The sequence below is a fragment of the Meriones unguiculatus genome, chromosome 17, assembly GCF_030254825.1.
Source record: "Meriones unguiculatus strain TT.TT164.6M chromosome 17, Bangor_MerUng_6.1, whole genome shotgun sequence".
In the NCBI taxonomy this organism is placed as follows: domain Eukaryota; kingdom Metazoa; phylum Chordata; class Mammalia; order Rodentia; family Muridae; genus Meriones; species Meriones unguiculatus.
Window position 1 is genome coordinate 16,111,012 of NC_083364.1, and position 21,881 is coordinate 16,132,892.

A 21,881-nucleotide genomic window follows, 5' to 3' on the forward strand; every position below is an offset into this window, starting at 1 on the left:
TTTGAAGGTTGCTATTACAAATTGTTTGCAATGATTAAGTAATGCAAGTTAACAGTCAATCAAACTCATGGTCATGTCAGATACTAGTCTAGTTATCAGAAATATACATTCTAGGTTGAACAGATAGTAAATAGCTAGAAATGAGCAATGTTTGCCTATTCAGACATGTTATAGATAGATGGTCTTCAAAAACCTCAGAGATCCACAGAATATGGCATTTAAAATGTTTCATATTAAAAGAATCTTTTGACAGTGAGACACATCAACTCCTGGAAGTACCCCCAACCTACCTCAAAGAAGATAACAGGCATCAAAGAATTTCTTTGTAGAGTTTGCTTCAAATATGACAGTCCAGTCACTGGGTAAAAACTGCCCTTACTCTGACTGCAGATTGCTGTCAGAAATGGACATACAAGGATGTTGGAAAACAGAAAGCTGAGCTGTGCCAAAACAAGGTAGGCAGTCCTTCAAATTCCTGCTTCACAAATAATGTCTGTCATATATACTGGGCCAGAAGTCTGAAAATGATGTCCCAGTGTTTCAATGTTTCAATGAGTGACTGCCCAGGTAGCCAGCAGCCTCTGTCATTTCTCTATTTTAGAAGCTGCTTGCCTGTACTTCCAACATACTAAGGTAATATTACTTTCCTTTTCAAGTCTCTGATGGGGTTGAAGACTAGATAGTTATAGTCCTACAATTAAGTTTAAGTTATTTAGAATTTAAGAAGATATTTTTAGGTTAAAAAAATTAGATTGTTAAATACCAACCATAATAAAATATGATTTAGATACAGAATTCAGACCTTACTAAGATAAAATAGACAATAGAATACTTTCTCCTAAGTAGCCAAATACAAATGGGCTGGACATTATGAATGTAATTATAATGTATGTAGTTTATTATTGTAAAAGAAAGAGACTTTTACTGGACTAAGAGGGGGAAATGTAGAAGGAAAGTGCTGTGTCTGTATGGAAACATCACCTGTCAATCTAAAGCTAATGGCCTAAAGCTAACACAGGAAATAGGAGGGAGGAATTTCAGGAGAAAGAGATAAACTCTGGGATAGAGTAAGAGGTGGAAGTTTCATCTGGGAAGATGTGAGGACAGACACATGGAACCTGAGCAGAGGTAAACATGGTACAACTTAGATTAGAATAAATGGGTTATTTTGAGTTATGAGCTAGTCAGAGAAAAGCTTAGCTATCTATAAATATATTTTGAGTCTCACTGTCATTATTTCCGGGAACAGGAGCATGGGTGAAAAAACTATCTCAACACATCTACTCACAAAGAAAGAAACTGACAAAAGCACAAAGAATGGATTCCGCTCAAGTCCATATTGTTGAATGAATGAGTTTTATTCAGGTTACTTACAGGAATATGGGGAAGGAGTTGATTACAGTAGTAAAAAGAACTCAGGTAGTTGCCATCATGAAACTCCAACCTGACATGGGATAGAGGTTATGAGCACAGAACACCCCAACCACACCACAGACCTATAGGTCTATCTGCAGGTTGCAGGGCATCATTTCTTAGTATCTCAGTTCATCAGAACCTCTTCTAAGCATCATGACTGGTCTGAGTTTCTTCAAAGGAGTTAAACACAAAAAAAAATTCTGTCAGTTTCAGGGACTTCCTGAAGACATAAAGGGGTGTTTATTTCCTGTGTAATCACCTTCCATTCAGACTGAAATGTTGCAATCTTCAAAAAAAACTGTTAAACAACATTCCTCAGTTTTCCCCCATTTTGCATTAAGTATGCCATATTTGAGTCTTAAAATTATAATCTTTTAATGAGCTTTTTGTCCTGCATTGTCATACTCAGAAATTTTCCACAATGCAAACTCTTGCTATTTTCTAAGATTTGAAGATTACATTAAGGTTTTCTCAGGTTTCTCATGTTTGTGACTTTCTAGTGAGGAGCTAGTAATAGAGCTTGGATAAAACATAAGCAGCAGCATTTACAACAAAAACTTTTCTCCTCAGTATGAAGTATTTGATGAATTCTTAGGTGTGTCTCCTGGGTAAAGCATTAGCAATGTTTTCTACAAGGTTTCACACATGTATGGATTCACAGATGTTTTTAAGATGTAAGCTACATGTGAAAGACCTCTCACATTCACTACTTTTGTTAGGTTTCTCTCCTGTATGAATTTGCTGATGTTTCTTTAGAGTTGGGCCACAGGCAAAGGATTTCTCACATTCCTTACATTTGTAAGGTTTCTCTCCTGTATGAATTCGCTGATGTATTCTAAGATTTAAAGCACGTGTAAAGGATTTCTCACATTCCCTACATGTGTAAGGTTTTTCTCCTGTATGAATTTTCTGATGATCTCTAAGATTTGATCTATATTTAAAGGATTTCTCACATTCACTACATTTGTAAGGTTTCTGTCCTGTATGAATTCGCTGATGTGTTCTAAGATTTGAGCTACATGTAAAGGATCTCTCACATTCACTACATTTGTTAGGTTTCTCTCCTGTATGAATTCGTTGATGTTTCTTAAGAGTTGAGCCACAGGCAAAGGATTTCTCACATTCTCTACATTTGTAAGGTTTCTCTCCTGTATGAATTCGCTGATGTATTCTAAGGTTTAAAGCACGTGTAAAGGATTTCTCACATTCCCTACATGTGTAAGGTTTTTCTCCTGTATGAATTTTCTGATGATTTTTAAGGTTTGATCTATATTTAAAGGATTTCTCACATTCACTACATTTGTAAGGTTTCTGTCCAGTATGGGTTTTCTTATGTGTTCCAAGACTTGAGCTACGTGTAAAAGACTTCTCACATTCACTACATTTGTAAGGTTTCTCTCCTGTATGAATTCTCTGATGTCTTTTAAGATTTGAGCTAAATGTGAAAGATTTCTCACATTCACCACACATGTAAGGTTTTTCTCCCATATGAATTCTCTGATGATTTCTAAGATTTGAGCTACATGTAAAGGATTTCTTACATTCACTACATTTGTAAGGTTTCTGTCCAGAATGAGTTTTCTGATGTGTTCCAAGACTGGAGCTACATGCAAAGGATTTCTCACATTCACCACATTTGTAAGGTTTCTCTCCTGTGTGAATTCTCTGATGTCTTCTAAGATGTGAGCCACATGTAAAAGATTTCTCACATTCCCCACATTTGTAAGGGTTCTCTCCTATATGAATTCTCTGATGGCTTCTTAGGTGTGTCTGCTGGCTAAAGCATTTGTCACATTCTCTGCATTTATAAAGTTTCTTTTCTATATTAATTCTTTGATGATTTTTAAAACATGAGCCTCCAGTAAAGGATTTCTTACAATCACTACATTTGTAATGTCTCTTTCTAGGAAGAGTTATATAATGGTCTTTAACTTGATACAACTGATTGAAAAACTTACCACTTGCTTTATATTTGTATGGTTTCTCTCTATAATGATTTATCTGATGGATCCTGAAGCTCAAGTAGGCCTGGAAACATTTTCCACATTTCCTACATTGGTGTGGTTTCTTCCCACTATAAATTCTTTTCAGCACGAGTTTATTTTTATAGTCAATTACTTTATTGTATGCTGTATTTTTATGTTCTTTCTTTCCAGTGTGCATTCTTTCATTTTGTGTAATGATAGATGACAAATTTAAACATTTCCCACAGTCTTCATATTTGCAATGTTCTTCTACAGCATTCCCACTTTTGTGACTGTTTAGGGTTGATAATTTAATAGAGTCATCCCTATGATTACCACGTTCATACTTGTTGCAGTTTCCTGCAGTGTCACTTGTGCTATAAGGTGTACACTGTGAGGATTCACAAAGCAGTTTGCCAAGCACATCATAACTATATGACTTCTGGATCTTCACATGCTGATAGACAACATATGTTGAGCCTTGATCCAAGACGTTCTTATATTTACCACATATGCGGTGTTTCTCTGGAAAATAAGTACGAATGGGGATAATAAGAAGTGAGGAATAAGTAGGAGATTCAAAATATGATGATTCCTTAAGTTTCTAAGTACAGCTAACTAGAATTTCTTAGAAACAGATCTCTCAGCAGAGGGCTTTTGTGTTTCACTATCATTAAATGGATGGCAGTAAGAACCACTCTAGTCTCCGTTAACACACAAGGATTATCAAGAGGCTTCCATTCTTACCTAAACAGCATACTTTGAGGAAGGTGAGGAAAATGGGTGATTTGGAAAGAACTGTTTGAAGGATCATTTGTGGATTATTTCTCTACAGAGACACATCATATAGCCTTGGTCGATTAGGAACTCAAAATGTAACCCAGGCTGTTCTGGAACTCACCAAATACTCACTTCAGCCTCCCTAGTGATAAGATTAAAATCATGTTCATCAGGACTAAATACACACATACACAAATACACATTTCAAAAAAATTAATAAAATAAACATAAACAACATAGCTGCCACAAATTTTTTTCCTATTTTACATCTTCAATTTTTTTGTAATTTTAATTACGTTATTTTTTTAATAAATTACAGTTTATTCACTTTGTATCCCATCTGTAGCCCCTCCTTCATTCCCTCCCAATCCAACCCTCCCTCCCTCATCTCCTCTCATGCCCCTCCCCAAGTCCACTGCTAGGAGAGGTCCTCCTCCCCTTCCCTTTGACCCTAGCCTATCAGGTCTTATCAGGACTGACTGCACTGTCTTCTTCTGTGGCCTGGAAAGGCTGCTCCCCCATCAGGGGAAGGCATCTTCAATTTTTAAATCAGAGCAGGTGAATATTACAATTACTAAGACTACTTCAATGTATTTCCATACTCTGAAAATTCAATATTCTTTTAATTTTTCATTTAAAAACTAGTTAAGAGGCATGGGGAGATAGCACAGTATATAGCATTTGTTGCTTCTTCAGAGAACACAGAAAAATTTAAAAGAAACACCATGAAAAAGCTACATTTTTTTGGGTTTTGTTTTTGTTTTTGCCACAAGTTGCCTCATTTCTGACTGCTCAGGGAGTTGACTTAAAATTAATATGTAAATAGTAGATAAACAAAACAAATGATGAGTCAGGAATTATACAAGAAGAGCATTCTTACCTACAAAGACTAGATTTCTGTAATTCTCAAGCATTACATCAATGTAGAAAGCCCTGCCAGCAGGATCCAGACATTCCCATTCCTCCTGGGAGAAGTCGACATCTAAATCCCTGAATGTCAACAGAACCTGTAATGGAAAAGTATCCATTCAGCATGTGCTGAGGGACAAAATGCATTCTATGGAAAAGAAACCCAAAAAATGACAGACATTTTTGTGATACAGATGAAGCATGACAATTGCTCAAAGACAAAAGTTTACCATAGGTTCTATAGATAAGGTTTCGAGCACTAGCTGCTCTTCCAGAGGACCCACATTCAATTCCCACCACAAAACTGATTTTATTTCCAGTTCCATGGGGTCCAGTGCTCTCTCCTGAAATCTACAGGCAGGAAACACATAGCATCATGGATACACTTTAAAATAAAAATAAAAGTTAATTTTAAAGAAAGATACTTTCTAGAATACTCATACTCTAGAGGAGTTGAGGACATCAGGATAACAAGGCCCACAGAATCAACTAAGCAGGACTCACATGGGACTCAGAGACGGAAGCAACAATCAGGGATCCTGACTTGGGGGAATACACTAGGTCTTCTACAGATATGACACGGTTATCACCTTACTGTTTTGTGGGCCTTCTAACAGTCAGAATAGGGGTGTTTCAGATTCTTTTGCCTGCTCTGAAACCCTTTTTCTCCTCCTGGGTTCCCCCACCCATCCCTGACATGAGGCTGCATGCCTAGTCTTATTGTAACTCTTTATGATGTGGCATCCCTTAGAGGCCTGCTCTTTTCTGAAAGAAAACGGAGCAGGAGTAAATTGGGATGAGGGTAGTGGGGGGGGAGTAGAAGGAGGAAAAACTGAGGTTGGAATGTATTGTTTGAGAGAATAATGAAAATAAAAATTTTGAAGCTGAAAAAAAAAAACACGTAGGCATATCATCACTATGTGATATCAAAAGCCAACAAGAGAAACCTGCATCTCCTCACAGAAACATCAGTTTCATTGCAAAAGCAGATCACATGTTCCATCTATCATCTACCCACACTATAGTGCTGAAATATTTAGTGTTTAGATTCACAATATGGCACAGCCGTATCCACTGGAAACAGCAAAAGTCATAAAGCTAGCACAGCTGTTTGACACATTTCCAGCAAAGCTAAACCAAATGTTGCAATTGCTGTCATTCTGTCTCTCACTTTTAGGTTCCAATATGTGTGTTGCATTCCTGGGTACTTTCTGCCTTATGATTCATCTTATATCTTTTTCCTAAAAAAATTCTGTCTGGGTCTTTTTACAAAACTTCTGCTTTAGGAAATAACTTTATCTGACCGATTTGGAAGTCTTCCCTATGCCCTGGAGGTCATTAAGCACAGGTAAGCACATAGCTAGAAATTTCTTTATGAGGCCATTACTCGAGGAGTCTTCTTGCAAACTCAAACAGTATAACTGATGAAGAGTAAACAGAGACAAGTGACAAACTCTGACTGGCCAGGAGAATAAGTTACATAAGCAAGGCCTCCTTTTACAATACACTTACAGCTCTCCGATAACGTAGTTCAAAGATCAGGAGTTGTACAGGGCACACTCCTGAGGAAATAGAACTCAGGAAATAAGATAGATTGACTAAAATAAGCTTTTCCTACTTTATGGTACAGATGATGAAATGATATAATAAAAGGAGTTAGGTATTAGTATTTGCTATTCCTTAAAAGACCTTTTTGGTTATTTTCTGTTTGTCTGGAGTGCTTTAAAACTGCAAATACTCCCAACCTAAAAGCAGGCTGTCATATAATGAATGTGTTTGCTTTGGAGGAGACATTCTTTAGATTCTTTGAATTGGAGTTACAGAGATGATAACAAAAATAAAATCTGTTCTACGTTACTTTCTAAATGAGACTGAACTTGTAATCCCGGGCATGTAATGAAAAATCAAACACATAATCTGTACTTCTTGGAGAATCATTAGTCTGTCTTTGTTCTATAAGACTTGTATAAATAAAGAAGCACCTCATTGCTAGTCAGTCAGAGCTTCAAGATTCTCCTGACCACCATGCCTGACACACACCTCATTCACCAACTCTTTATGTCCTCCTGAAAGCCACCCTGTAGACAAAAAAAAAAAAAAGAAAAGAAAAGAAAAAGAAAAAGGCTCCTGACCCCCAACCCAAAACCTCACCCCCAACAACAATAAGTCTCTTCTAAGTCAACATCTCACTAAATCTGCTCTGTGATACCAGCAGAACATTCCACGTATTTTCATGGCCACTTTCATAAGCCTGGGTCTGGAAACCTGACCATCCCTGAAATGTAGCCTATGTAGCACATGAGAACATCCTTCAGCACTAATGTATAAGGACACAAGTCATCCTCTTTAGGAACTGGGCATCAACATAGTTCATTGATTATCATTCATACAATTATGGTTATCATTCATGCAATCTCTTTAAGAATTTCAGGCCTTAAGTCTATGAAAATACTTGTCCTCACAATAATAATGGAAAGATACTAAAAATAGAACAAGGTTGTGCTATGTAAGTGACATGATTTAAAGGCAATCTTGATCATTAGAGAAGAAAAGTCATAGGAAATAAATACTTCAGATGACATTGCCTGAGTCAGAAAACTAAAAGCTTGCACAATTTTTTTATGCATTCTAATCCTAAATTTATTGAGCACAGTCCTTTCATTCTACACAAGTACAACATAACTTTATCTAAAATGCTACAAAGTTATAAAAACTCAAAACAAATTTTATAGTACTGGCAGTACAATAAAAGCAAAAACAGAGGCAATGTTCACATTGCCAAAGTTAATCTGCAACATCACCATGAATGGCAGGTGGTAATGGGGTGGGGATAGGTCCTATGAGGACCCTGCAAGACTGGATCACCAATCTTAGGGAGTAACAGGGACATGGAGACAGAAAAAACAACTATATATGGAAGAACCCTTCAAAGGTTTTTAACCTTGGAGTTAAAGAGTACTCAGCAGGGGACACGGTCAGGCCCAATAGAACAGCAGCTTGGTCCTTTCGGCAGATGTGGTACAGTAACAGCAAGGGTGTGACCAGATTGTCTGACTGGTTCTAGGTCATCTGTGGAAAATGGTGCTGCCAAAAGGGGGCTTGCTTGTTCCAGGTGGCTCTGCTAATGAACAGACTCTCAAAAACTAGAAGGGGTGAACCACCTTCTACGCAGAAAACTACAGAGTACCTCTATGGGCACAGTCCTAAATCAACAGTACCTCTCCGCAGCTAGAATCCTCCTGCAGAGAAAATATTTCAATTGCTGTCTTCAAATCCTGGTAAGGGACCTTTCTCTGCACATCCTCATTTGGCTAGAGAAAGGACAAAATTGAACCTGGGAACGTAAGTTACAGAGGTATGTATCAATGCCCCGGCTTAACGAGAGGAGTTGGAACTGGAACGGGCCCTGTGTCAGCAATGGCCATGAGGTTGAGACCTCCTACACCCAGGGAACCTACATCTTGGAGAGCAAGATCTCCTCCTCACCTATGGGTGTGACCTGCGCCACATGGGAGGCAGTGAAAGAATTCTGAGTGGGCTGAATCGCCAAGGGGTGGCCAAAGGCCAGGGTGCCAACACAGCAGTAGCAGTGATCTCTTGGCCATCAATTTGTCCTCCATCCATGTGTTTCAGTGCCTTCTCCACTTCATCTGGATTCTCAAATTCCACGTACTCATAGCCTTTTGATAGATGAGGATGCATCCTTTCTACAGGCATGTAAATCATTTTAATTTTGCCATAAGTAGACAATATTGCCATGATATGATCCCTGATCACATTCCTGATGTGCACATTAGTGGGTTTAGGTGAAGGGCTCCACCTTTTCCTGTCCTTTTCATCTCTTTTATATGGCTTGGATTTGGAATGGGAACGCCACCTGTTGTCATGCCTATGCTAGAGGAGCTGCTAGAAATGGAGCTTCATAACGAGCTGGAACTTCCTGAGTGGCTGGATGCAGAGGAAGAGCTAGAGCTACAGCTTGAGCCTGTGCTGGTGCTGGAGCCCAAGCTGGAGGTTGAGCTGGACAGAGACCTGGCTCTTGCTGCTTCCACTTGAAGCACTGTGTCTCTTCCTAGTCTTATCCCTGCCACGAGCTTTCTCACTTAACTCTTTAGTGGCCCCTTTGTCTTTAGAGCAATCCCTGAACTTCTCATCAGAGCAGTCCTTAGGTTTAGTAGAAGGAGCCCTAGTGCTGGACTTTTTATTATTTTCCTTGACACCTAGCAAGCTCTCCTTTTTCACTCCTGATAAATCCATTCTCCCCCTCTGAGGTGTTCAAAGAAGCAATGCTGGCCTCACTTAGCTGAATTCTCACTTCTAACTTGAGACTAAGAAACGATCCCTAATTGAATGCACTTCGTGCCAAAGAGCAGCATCTTCATGAGGACACCACCTCTTCCTGCTCTTCTCAGACCACACAATTTCAATATAAAAATAATTTTCAAAGAAATATGGACAGAACACTGACCTGGTGTTCATTTTCTGGAGACACAGACATTCTTCTTGTTGATCTTCTCTGAATTTCTGTCTCAGGAACTCTTGCTGACATTTCTCATCCAGGTGTAAAAAGTACAATCCTACAAATAAAACAACTGTGTTATGGACAGTGTCATACCACAAGAAAAGACCCAAACACTCAAATCATACCAGGTCTTGTCAACATTGCTACAGAGAGCATGGATGTTATACTTAAGAGTGGTAAAAGAAAATAACTGTCAACTATATCATTGCACGCAGAGACACTGGCTCTTAAAAATTCATGGAGAAGGAAATAAACCTGAAGAAAGTTATGAACTAACACAGGTCATTGTAGAGAGCAAAAAGATCTTATCTTGAGCACAAAGATAAGAGTATAAAATGAAGGAAAATGCAAACACTCAGCTGATCTCTCCAAAAGAAGATATTTGGCTGTTCTCCCACAATGCTGTGGGAAAATGTAGTTTACAACTTGGTAATACTTTGCTGATTGATGAGCCAGGCTCTGCTCATATCTTCCAGAATTTACATTTTACTTATCCCAGACCCTTTTCCCCTCAATCTTGAGCATTGCTTCTAGGCCACCAAACCCATCTTTATGAGTGATGTCACTTGTACTTTACAACAACCTAAATGACTTCTGTGTTATCTTGGGTCCAGGCCAATCCTGACACCTGCAGGCATTATGTTTGTCTCAGTCAATCTCACTAGACCCTAAATCTTGGGCATCATCTCTGATCTAATAGTTCCCATCTTTGTGGGGAAAAAAAAGCTAGTAATGTATGGCTTGAAATCTCTCAGGAGGAAAAAGAGATAAAGGTCACTCTTAGTTACATAGTAAGCTTGAGACCAACCCAGAACACATGAGAATTTGTCCCCAAAATATTCAGATCTCACAGGCACATCTGCAGTGGCCCCAGCAATCACCACCCCTAAGGTCAGCAGGCCTAGAGGTTTTATCCAAAAACCCAATGTCTGTGAGTAGAGTGTGAAGATGGACCTAGGTTGAGGCACTATTACTTGTGCCCTGATAACAATAGCATCTGGCTGATAAGTTTGGTGCTGTCAGAATCCTCTTTTTTCCCTTGTTGTTGCTACACACTGTGGGTCAATGCTGCTACCTGTCATTTGACTTTAAGCATGGTACATGAACCCTCATCTTCATGGTCACCCTTGCCCTTCTCCAATGGCTATTTTGGCAACATCTACATGAGTTTGGGCCCAAGTGATGAGGCAATGAGACAATTTGGTGACTTCTATAACATGCATTCATCCTATGTGGAGCAGATACAAAATTCATGAGCAACTCAGACCAGGATTCTCCCCCAAGACTGGAAAGATTTGGCAACAGCAATATTGGAACCTGATCCTCAGTTACAAAGGCAATCATGGTAGAAAGAGAAAGTGAAGGCCATAGAACAATGAAATCAGGCCAGAGGTACTGATATTTCCGGGATCAGTCGCTAGGTGAAGGTCAATACGCTGAGTTACAAAGGCAGCTTAAATGTGATGATCACACCGTGGTACTATCTTGTTTAGCAGCTTTAAATGCTTGGGGTAAGGTTGAGGAATCAGAAAAGAGGTCTGAGTCATTTACTAAAATTATACAAGGCTTAAAAGAAGTCTTCACTGATTTTTGGCAAAGATTGACTGCAACTGTAAATAGAATAATAACAGATTCTGAAGTCAGAAAAGTACTAATCAAATCTTTGGCTTTTGAAATTGCTAATTCAGAATGCAAGACTGATTAGACCATTAAAGACAAGATCACCACCAACAGTGGAATGGATTAGACATACAGTTGATATTAGATTTCATATTTATGATGCTACTCTGATAGGAAAAGTAATTTCTAAAAGCCTTAAGAAAAATCAAAATGGCAGATGTTTTACTTGTGGTAAACAAGGCCATTTGAAAACAGATTGTAGGCAAGGCATTCCTAGAACCAATGTCTTTTCCAGAAATAATCCAAAAGGAAGACACCAGCCTTCTGAAGTATGCAGAAGGTGTGGCAAAGGCTGCCATTGGACTAATGAATGCAGATCAACAAGGGGTAAGCAAGGTAACCCTCTGCCATTGAAAAATGCCCAAGGGAGCCTCCAGAAGGCCCAGACATCAAATTTGATTCAATCATTCCCTGTCAGTGTTGAAGAAACTCTTCCACAGAGCAATTAAAAGATTTAATCCCTGTTGTTAAAAACAAAGTTGCTCTGGATATATTCAAGGACCGAACAGCTTTAGTAAGTAATACAAAAATTTTAAGAGAGACTACAAAACAAATATTTTGGCAAACTGCTATAAATGATCAGAGACCAAAGCTGGAAATACAACTAAATGGTATTTGTTGGTATAATGTTCTTTTGAAATGTATACACCTTACCCTTGTTCATTCAAATGCTGATTTCTCTCCCCCACTACCTGGTTTCAATCTGGACATTGCATTGTGATACTTATTCTAAGCATCACCTGTCTCAAATTTGTGTAAACACGCCACCATTTGTTCTCTAAATTGTCAATTAAAACAACCAGCCACAATGTTGAGCAATGGAGAGGATAGGCTAGGACATCCTGGTTCAGAGTGGGAGGGGAGGAAGGAAGCAGGAGGAGAGGAAGAAGTAGGAGGGAGAGGGGAGGAACTGGAGGAGAGGAAAGAGTAGGAGGGAGAAGAGGAGAAAAAGGAGAGGAGAAGCTGGAAGAGATGTCTTGGAATGAAATGGAGAGATGGACCAGACCTAAGATATCACTAAAAGCAAGTATAATGGGTAAAATCTGAATGGTAAGAAACTATGTGAGCTTGGAGGTTTAGGATGGAATAACTATTGCCCAGCATTGTGATCTAGGTTAATTAAATAAATCCCAGTCTCTGTGTGGTGATTTGGTTATACAGCTGTTTAGGATTAACCACAGCTTTACTAAAAGATATTTCAATAGTAAATATTAATGACATAATACAACAGGTATTGAAATTGAAGGTTTAGTAGACACAGGAGCAAATGTAACAATAATTTCTCCAAAATCTTGTCATCCGGTTTAGCCTCTTCAGGAGGTAAATATTCAGCTTCTAGTGATTGGAACTTTATCTCTGATTTAAAAAAAAAAAAGTGCAAGATGGGTCAAATGGGTCAGAAGGACAAATAGGAATGTTAAAGCCAAATGTGGCTAATATAGCCATGAATTTATGGGGATATGATTTGTTGCAGCAAAGGAAAACACAGATTAACATTCCTCTAATCTCAGTTACAAACTATAAAATAAATATTTTCTGAGAAAAATATTAAAAGATATTATTGAGAATAGTCATAGACTGTCCAGATTTTCCATAAGCAGGACATGACAGGTGATGGTCTTTCAAAGGCCCTATCTTTAAAATGGCTGATGAGCCTGTATGGGTGCATCAACAGCCTATTACAAAAGAAAAATTACAGGTACTAGAACAGCTGGTACAGGAGCAGCTAAATGCTCAACACATTGAGGAATATACCAGCCCATGAAATTCCCCTGTGTTTGTTATTAAAAAGAAATCAGGAAAATGGAGGATGTTAACAGATTTAACAGATTTAAGAGCCATAAATAAAATGACTCTGCCAATGGGCTCTTTACACCCTGAAATCCCTTTGCCTTCTTTATTACTGAAGTCATGGCCTTTGATAGCAATTGATTTGAAAGACTTCTTTTTCATGATCCCTTTGCATGAGCATAAGAGACAAAGGTTTGCTTTCTCAGCACCTATTTATAATAATAATTGTCCAATAAAGAGGTATCACTGGAAGGCCTTACCACAAAGAATGTTAAACCATCCGACCTTGGGCCAATATTTTGTACAACAACCGTTAGAAGTAATTCATAGCCTTTCCCCCAGCAAGATGGTAAAGTACATCCTCACTACTCACATCATGTACTTTCTGAATCAGCACCTGGTCTTTCTGCTTCTTTAGTTTCTCTCTGTGAAAGAGATATATAATGAAAAAGAATTATTGCAAGAAAATTGGATCTTTTCAGTGATACCAATATGGTAGACTTTGCTATGGATTTCTACAAAAAAACCTAGATTCTGATGATATACCTCATGCTTTGAGAGAGAAAAAAAATCACTTGTTGCCCAGCAGAAACAGCTCCAGGCAGAAAAAGAACCAATTGTAAAGATGTTTGAAAACCCAGAAACTACAAGGCAGATGCAGTTGACCAGTGAGGGCTGGATGCTGTTTGACAGCCTGGCAGATAAGCATGAGTTTAGGCAAGAATATTTAGATACACTCTACAGATACACAAAACCCCAACATGAGTGTGAAATTACTCAGGAGCAGCAGGGTATCTTTACTGCTTTAGAATCTTAGCTCTAACAACAGATAGAAATGATTTAAGTTCACTCTGGGGAAAACTGGTCTCTGAAATCTTAATGCAAACTTGGGATTCAGCCATGGAGGACCTTACTCAGTTAAAAGAGACAGACACAGACAATAATTTTGTAAGTTCACTACTCCAGTCTCTTCAGCAGCAAACATGGCTCATCCGTTTGTTTCTGTTTTGTTTTTTTTTTTCAACCATCCAAAATGCCATGATAGCATTATTGATCTCTTCATTTACCAACCACAGTACCTTACTGCAGTCCAGACAATGTCCACATAGTCTCTGCTCCTTGACCACTGCTGTCCTAACAAACAAAACTGTGTGGAAACGCCAGCAGGTGCTGAAAGATCTAGTGAAAGTTATCCAGAAGGAGACTTACACACAGAAAGGCCCAATTACAGAATTTGTTGAACTCTTATATGTTAACTTCGATTTCGATGAGGCTCAGAAAAAGCTGAGGAATTGTGAATCAGTGCTTGTGAATGACTTCTTGGTGGCGTGTCTTGAGGACTTCATTGAGAATGCCCATCTCTTCATATTTGAGATTTTTTTGTCATATCCAGTGAATCAGCATTAATATGCAAGCAGAAAAACTGAATATGACTCCAGAAGAAGCTGAAAGATGGATTGTGAATTTAATTAGAAAAGTGAGGTTAGATGTCAAGGCTGATTTTAAACTAGGTCTCATGGCAGTAAGTAACAACCCATTCTCACCGTATCGGCAAGTGAATGAAAAGACTAAAAGTCTTTCTTTTAGAAGCCAAATGTTGGCCATGAATATCAAAAAGAAACTTAATCAGAACAATGGCTCAGAGGCTCCCAACTAAGGCAACTCAAGATCCTGGCTTGTAATAAAGGATTGTAAAGAAAAGAAGAAAAAGGAATCACTGAAAGGCACAGTAACCATTATGTGTAAAGGATGACATACATTTTTAGAAGCAATTAACATGTTTGATATATATTTAAGAATTTGAATAAAATTGGCTATGATTCATTTTTAGGGAAAAAAAGAAATAATTCGTAAACAGATCCGTCAATCTAAATTTTACCATTATATGAATGACATCTTACTAGCTGATTCAGATGCAGATACCTTAGAAAAAAATATTTGATGATGTAAAAATAATTTTACTGTGCTGGGGATTACATATCACTCCTGAAAAATTGCAAAGACAAGATTCTATCAATTATTTAGGATATAAGATAGGTTTAAAGAAAACTCAAGCACAGAAATTATGAAATTGTGAACCTTTAATGATTTTCAAAAATTGCTGGGTGATATAAACTGGCTCCAGCCTACAACTGGATTAATTACTCAAGAGCTGAGTACTTTATTTCAAACCTTACAAGGTGATAAGGACTTAAATAGTCCAAGAAAATTATCACCTGTGGCTGAGAGAGAAATTATAGGATGCACATGTGAAGAGCTTGAATCCAAAGCAAGATTGTATTTTGGTTATTGTGTCTTCGGCTCATTATCCCACAGAAATTCTTACGCAGAGAGAAGACAGTATCATACAATGGATATTTTTAGCACACAAACAGAGTAAAAAATAAAAACCTTTGTAGAAAATATTTCTGAATTGATTCTGAAAGAAAAAAAATGAGACTTGGCAGAAGTAGACTCAGTGAAATTGTGGTACTCTGCATTAATGCTGAAATCGCCTCATTATGGGCATAAAATAAACAGCGGTAAAGGCTTGCAGTAATTTTTTTTTGGCAGATATTAACATCAAATATCCCAAAAGCAAGAGACTTCAATTTATAAAAATAACTAATTGGACTTGCCATCGTATAGTAAAGGGAAGCCAATTTCTGGAACACTTACATTCTACACCGATACAATAAATCAGGAAAGGCAGGTTACACATCAGGAAATATAAGTAAAGTGGCTCAAAGCCCTTACGGTTCACTGCAAAAATCAGAGTTGTATGCCATTCTTACAGAATTATGCAATTTTCGTCGATCTCTTAATATAGTTACTGACTCACAGTATGCAGAAAGAGTGGTTTTACATATTGAAACTGCTGAGCTTATTCCAGATAATTTACAATTAACTTGGCTATTTTCAACTACAACAAATGATCAGAAATAGAAATTTTCCAGTGTATATAACACATACCAGATCCCATTCGGGTCTACCAGGCCCCTAGCAGAAGGTAACGATGAAATCGATCAGCTGTTAACAGGAAATGTGCTAGAAGCCCCAGGATTTCCTAAGAAACGCCATGTTAACAGCAAAGGTTTGAAGAAAGACTTTTCTATCACTTGGCAACGAGCCAAGGAAATTATAAGGCAACGTCCTACTTGTTCTTGTATACTCAAACTCCATTGCTTGCAGGAAGTAACCCAAATTTGGCAAATGTGTATGTTTCCGTTTGCAGAGTTTGAAAAATTAAAGTATGTGCACCGTAATACAGATACCCACTCGGGATTTCGGTGGGCAACTGCTTCAAGTTCTGCAAGGGCTGATTCTGCAATTACACATTTATTAGAAGTGATGGCTATTGTGGGGACACCTGCACAAATTAAGACTGACAATGCTCTCGCATATGTCTCTAGCAAAATGGAACAGGTTTTGTTTTTTTGGGTTTTTTTGGTTTTATGCGTGCTACAACATAAAGCATATTACAGGCATCTCCCACAACCCTACAGGACAAGCGGCTATAGACAGATCCAACTGTACCTGAAAAGATATGCTGAGTAAGCAGAAAGGAGTAATGAAGATCCCCCAGAGACAGATTACACAATGCTTTAGTAACTTTAAATTTTTTAAATGCTAATAAGAAAGGAATATCGGCTTGCAGAGAGACATTAGATAACAGAAAAAACTGCTGAATGAAATCAGCCTGTATCTTTTAGAGATGCGTTGACCTCAGAATGGAAACCAGGATATGTGTTTTGCTGGGAAAGAGGTTTTGCTTTTGTTTCTACAGGAGAATAAAAGCTGTGGATACCATCAAAATTGAAAATATTATGCAGAGTGCAGAGAGTCCTATGAAAGAAGGGAGAGATAGTGGGATGTGGAGGGGACAGGAGCTCCACAAGGAGAGCAACAGAACCAAAATATCTGGGTACAGGGATCTTTTCTGAGACTGATACTCCAACCAAGGACCATTCATAAATATAACCTAGAACCCCTGCTCAGATGTAGCCGATGGCAGCTCGTCTCCAAGTGGGTTCTCTGACATGAACTCAGTGACTGGCTCTTTCACACACACACACACACACACACACCTGAGGGGGGAAAAGCCTTGCCAGGCCACAGAAGAGGACAATGCAGCCAGTCCTGATAAGACCTGATAAGATGGAAGGGGAGGAGGACCTCAGCTATCAGTGGACTTGGAAAGGGGAATGGGAGGAGTTGGGAGGGATGGTGGGATTGGGAGGGAATGAGGGAGGGATCTACAGCTGAGATACAAAGTGAATAAACTGTAATTAATATAAAAAATAAAATTTTAATTTAAAATTTAAAAAAATTGAGATTAGATTTGAACAGGAGAGATATCCTGAACAGGAGAGAGGTGATAGTTCATCAGACAGCTTAGTCATTCAGTTCACACTACCATATAGAAACTAAAATTTTCTTCTTAAATAAAAAGAATATTTTTGTTGTTTGATGTTAAAAACACAGTTAAAAGATTTAAAATATTTTAAGTAAATTCAAAAGATTACTATGTTCAAACTTGTTTTCTAAAGCTCTAAGAGTTGGCATAATTTGGAGCTAAGATAAAATATTCAAGCGGTGCAGTGGTATTGCAGAGAGAGGTGGGTCTCTATAAATTAGCTGTTTTCTAAATTCTAGGGTTACAATGAACAGGGTAGTGGTGGTTCACACCTTTAGTCTCAGCATTTGGAAGCCAGAGACAGGCGTAAGAATGACCATGATTTAAAGACATGCATGGTATATGCTCACTTATAAGTGGGTATTAGCTTATAATTTAGGATAGTCATACTAAAATTCACACACCTAAAGAAGCTAAACAGCAAGGAGGATCCCAGGGAAGATGCTTAAAAATATCATTCAAAAGGACAAACAGGGTAGACACCAGAAGCTGTGGAAGAGGGGAAACAGGATGGGAGCCTACTATACAGGGTACTCTGAAAGGCTCCACCCAACAGGAGAATCAAAGCAGATGCTGAGACTCAGAGCCAAATTTGAGCAGAGGGCAGGGAATCTTTTAGAAGAGGGGAGGGGGAGAGATAGAAGGACATGGAGAGGACAGGAACCCCACAAGGAGACCAACAAAGCTAAAAAAAAAAAAAAAATCTAAGCCCAGGGAGTCCTGCAGAAATTGGTGTATCAACCAAGGACCATGCATGAAGAGGACCTAGACCCCCTGCTCAGATGTAGCTGATTGGCAGCTCAGCCTCCATGTGGGTTCCCGAGTAAGGAGAAGGAGGGCTACCTCTGTCATGAACTAGGCTGCCTGCTCTCTGATCACTGACCCCTGGTGATGCAGCCTTGCCAGGAAAAAGAAGAAGAGGATCTAGACAGTTCTGATGAGACTTGATAAGCTATAGGAAATGGCAGAAGAGGAGAACTCCCCCTCTGGACTAAGGGAAGGGAATGTGGGGAAGAGAGAGGGTGAGATGGACTGGGAGGAGTCAAGGGGAGGGAGTTTCAATCCGGATATATAATGAATAAATTGTAATAAACAAATAAATAAATAATAGAGAAAAGGGAATATGAGCTAAGAAGGAAAAATAATTAAAATGATTTAAATTTAAAGGCTGCTTGCAAAAGGCAGGCTGAAATTGAAAGTAAATGTCTTGTGATCTAAAGATAAATACACTTAAAGTATATTTAGTTTCAAATTTTCAAAAGAATTTTTTTTAATTTCAGTTGAAAGATAATACTTTTTCTATTGCCAAAAAACATTTTGTCCTAGGAAAAATATAACATGCCAAAAAAAGAGACACCTGACAGTTAGGGTTGGGGCAGGGTTTTGTTTTTATTTTTCCAGGATAATTAAAAAAAAAGTATCCAACTAATGAACCCAGAAACCACTGGAAAAATGAAACATCTGAAGAAAAAGAATTGATCATCAAGAGAAAATGTCCCACCAAAAAGAGTCCATCTTGTCTCTTCTGCCCTCTACAGACATAGTGGCAAATGGTCTTTATGTGGTCCCAAGTCAATTAAAAATTAAAGCTGGCTTTGGGGTTGGAGCGTGGCTCTCTCCTTCTCTAAACCCACGCATGCTTCTTAAAGGAAAATCTGAAATCTCTGTCTCGTATCAGAAAAGCCATCTGGTATGGAAAAGAGAAAAACAGAAAATAAGGGACTATTCTATTGCCACTGATCTCATAATCTTTCAGTTTTCATTTGACTCTCTAACTTTTTAAAGGCATAAATAGTATCTCAAAATCTATAAGATTATTAGGTATATATAATCTTTCTGTCAATTGTAATAGTAGTCATACAGAGTATTAACTAATTCTAGAGATAAGCTTCATCTAGCTTATTGTGGTTTTCAGGTTTGAGTCTGAAGCAAGCATCTAGGAACAAAGTTTGTGTGCCTCAGATGTGCCTCAGATCCTCAAGCCCTTCTGAGATCTGCGAAATATGACATTTAAAATGTTTAGGTTTTCTACCATTCCCAACAGGAACCTTTTAGGTTTCCTCCACAAGAACCCACCTGGCTTGTGTAGCACTAACCACTGGGAAACACTGCTCCATGTTTCTGCTGCTGCCAGGTTCTGCACAGACAGTGGACACCTTTGGGTTGGCTGCTGTGTTCTACCTAGCCAGAACTGCCACTAAGCTAACAAGATCAGCTTCAGCCTACAGGCTGCCCAGGACATTCAAAGTTCTGAGCTCACAGGAGACTGACACGAACATTTTACAGAACTTTGAACTCAAAAATACTTAATCCTGAAACTACCAAATACAACCAAGCTCAACATTATGGAAAGATTGACAAAAATAGCTTAACTATAACTGTACTGTATTAAGCGTTAAATGGTTTCTTTTTATTTAGACAATAGGAGGAATATAAAAATAATATAGAAAAATAGAAGAAATTGTATATTATTGAATCTACTCTTATAGATCTGTGTATATTGACACAAAATTAAGGTTACATTTGGTTACATTCGTATAGATTCTTATTTACTGATACAAAATCAAGGTTATAATTTGGGTACAACATACTATGTATCAATACTTTTTAAGGTATTGTGCCTATGTGATTCTTAAAAATGCAATGTGAAGTTCTAGTTCTTTTGAAAGCTACTATCACAAACTATTTAGGATAATTAAGAAATGCAAGTTAAGAGGAAGTCAAACTTGTGATTTTGTTAGGTACTAGTTTAGTTAATCACAGGTGCTTTCTAAGTTAATCAGACAGTATATAGTTAGAAACAAAGAATTAAGATATACTAGAGGTAGATAGATGATCTTCAAAAACCCCACATATCTGTAGAATATGGCATTTAAAGATGTTCTATTAATTTAAGACTTTTTTGACCATAAGGCATGTCAGCTCCTAAAAGCATCCCCATTCTACTTCAAAGAAGATGATGAGTACCAAAGGCCCTCCATATCACGGTTTGCTTTCTATGTGGCAAGCCAGCCACTGGGCAAGAAAATGCCCTTGCTTCAACTGCAGACAGACTACTGGACAAACTAGATGCAGGACAGTCAACTGCTGAGCTTTGCAAGGACAAGTTAGGCAAGTATCCATAATACCTACTTCACAGAAAAGTATGTCAGATACTCTGAGCCAGAAGGCTGAAGATGATGCTCCAACATTATAGAGAAATTGAAGGGGGGGGCTGTCCAGATAACCAACTATCTCTGTCATTTCTATAGTTTTGGAAGCTGCTTGTTCTGCACTCTCTGTTTATTCAGATAATATTTATCTTTCCCAGGTCTCTGTTGGGGTTGAAGACTAGACAGTTATAATCTCACAGTTCAGTTGTTTTGGATTTGATTTAAGAGGTTTTAAAGTCTAAAAAGGTGTTTTCAGGTTGAAAAATGCAAGTTGTGATAGAAAGTGATTTAGATACAGAACTCTGGACTCACCAAGACAGCACTGATAGTAGAGTATTATCTTCAAGGTTGCTAAATACAAACGGACTGAGCATTGCGAATGTAATTTTTATCTGACAATAGGTGGTTTATTAATATTATGGAAAATTATTTTTATTTAGACAAAGAGGAGGAAATGTTGCAGGAAATTTGATTCCATTGTGAAGCCCGAGTTTGCGAACTGTAAACACCTCTTTCTTGTTCGGTGTGGGTCAGCCCTCATACACACCTTTACCCCAAGGGCTGTCTGTTTACTGTGAACAAGTGCTTGTGGTTTTGGCTCAGCCCTAGCACACACCATTAATCCAAGAGTTAAATAAAGTCAATCCTGGGTCAAGAGGTGAAGCAAGAAACAAGCTAACAGGGATTAAACAGAAAGAAGGGACGTTGAGAGAAGGGAATTTAAGACATGATGGAGAAGAAGAAGGCGCGTTTAGCCTTTTCCTTCTGGGACGTGAGCTGAGTAGGAAGATCAGCTGGGTGTTTTCTCTGCCTCTCTGAGCTGCTAGGTTTTCACTCCAATATCTGGCTCCTAAATCTTTACTGGTAAAAATCACAGGTTTGGGATTTCTTTTATTTAAAAACAGGCCTCTCTTTCTAATTTCAAAGGACTGGGGATGGAGTGTCGCCTCTTTCTTCTTCACTGTTACCTTCCCCTCGGCCACAGATGCGGTCCTCTGCCTCTGGAAGGAACTCCGGCAAACTGGCTAGCACCACCCCTACCTCACGGCCGTAATTCTACATCCCTGTACAGGAAAAGGCTGAGGTGCAGGTCTCCCTTACCTTGGCATAGGTCCTCGCAGGACACTGCTGGAAGAAATCGCAGTGTTGCCACTCCGGTGCCTTCAGCCGGAAAACGCCAGGGTCCCTGCCACTCCACTCCCCTTCTCCAGCCTCCCCGAATCCACCCACCTTGCCCCTCCTTCACTACGTGCGGCCACGACGTTCCGCCG

General features: G+C 38.6%; 1 protein-coding gene and 2 pseudogenes across 4 annotated transcripts; 1 reads left to right on the forward strand and 2 right to left on the reverse strand.

Annotated features, from left to right (window-relative positions):
* Positions 1-1,346: 1,346 nt before the first annotated feature.
* LOC110551331 (zinc finger protein 345-like) lies at positions 1,347-21,857 on the reverse strand. 4 transcript variants are annotated; one of them, XM_060371070.1, is made up of 5 exons: positions 21,712-21,796; positions 13,436-13,487; positions 9,538-9,646; positions 5,041-5,167; positions 1,347-3,905 (listed from the first exon to the last, which is right to left on the reverse strand). In XM_060371070.1, the coding sequence occupies exons 3-5, from the start codon at positions 9,616-9,618 to the stop codon at positions 2,056-2,058; spliced, it is 2,058 nt and encodes a 685-aa protein (XP_060227053.1). In that variant the 5' UTR covers positions 9,619-9,646; positions 13,436-13,487; positions 21,712-21,796; the 3' UTR covers positions 1,347-2,055. The 4 variants fall into 4 exon arrangements, with proteins under 4 accessions (XP_060227053.1, XP_021497521.2, XP_060227054.1 ...); XM_021641846.2 differs by lacking the exon at positions 21,712-21,796 and adding an exon at positions 14,272-14,356; XM_060371071.1 differs by lacking the exon at positions 13,436-13,487 and having other exon boundaries at positions 21,712-21,857.
* Positions 8,445-9,350, reverse strand: LOC110551334 (RNA-binding protein with serine-rich domain 1-like; annotated as a pseudogene).
* LOC110551333 (eukaryotic translation initiation factor 3 subunit E-like) lies at positions 13,409-14,719 on the forward strand (annotated as a pseudogene).
* Positions 21,858-21,881: the final 24 nt, after the last annotated feature.

Bases quoted from the DNA above. Each gene is read 5' to 3' on its own strand.
- LOC110551331 (XM_060371071.1), bottom strand. From the start codon at position 9,618: ATGTCAGCAAGAGTTCCTGAGACAGAAATTCAGAGAAGATCAACAAGA. The intron at 5,168-9,537 runs GTCAGTGTTCTG...TTTCCATTACAG, and splicing joins CTCCAGAAAATGAACACCAG to GTTCTGTTGACATTCAGGGA. The intron at 3,906-5,040 runs GTAAGAATGCTC...CTTATTTTCCAG, and splicing joins CAGAAATCTAGTCTTTGTAG to AGAAACACCGCATATGTGGT.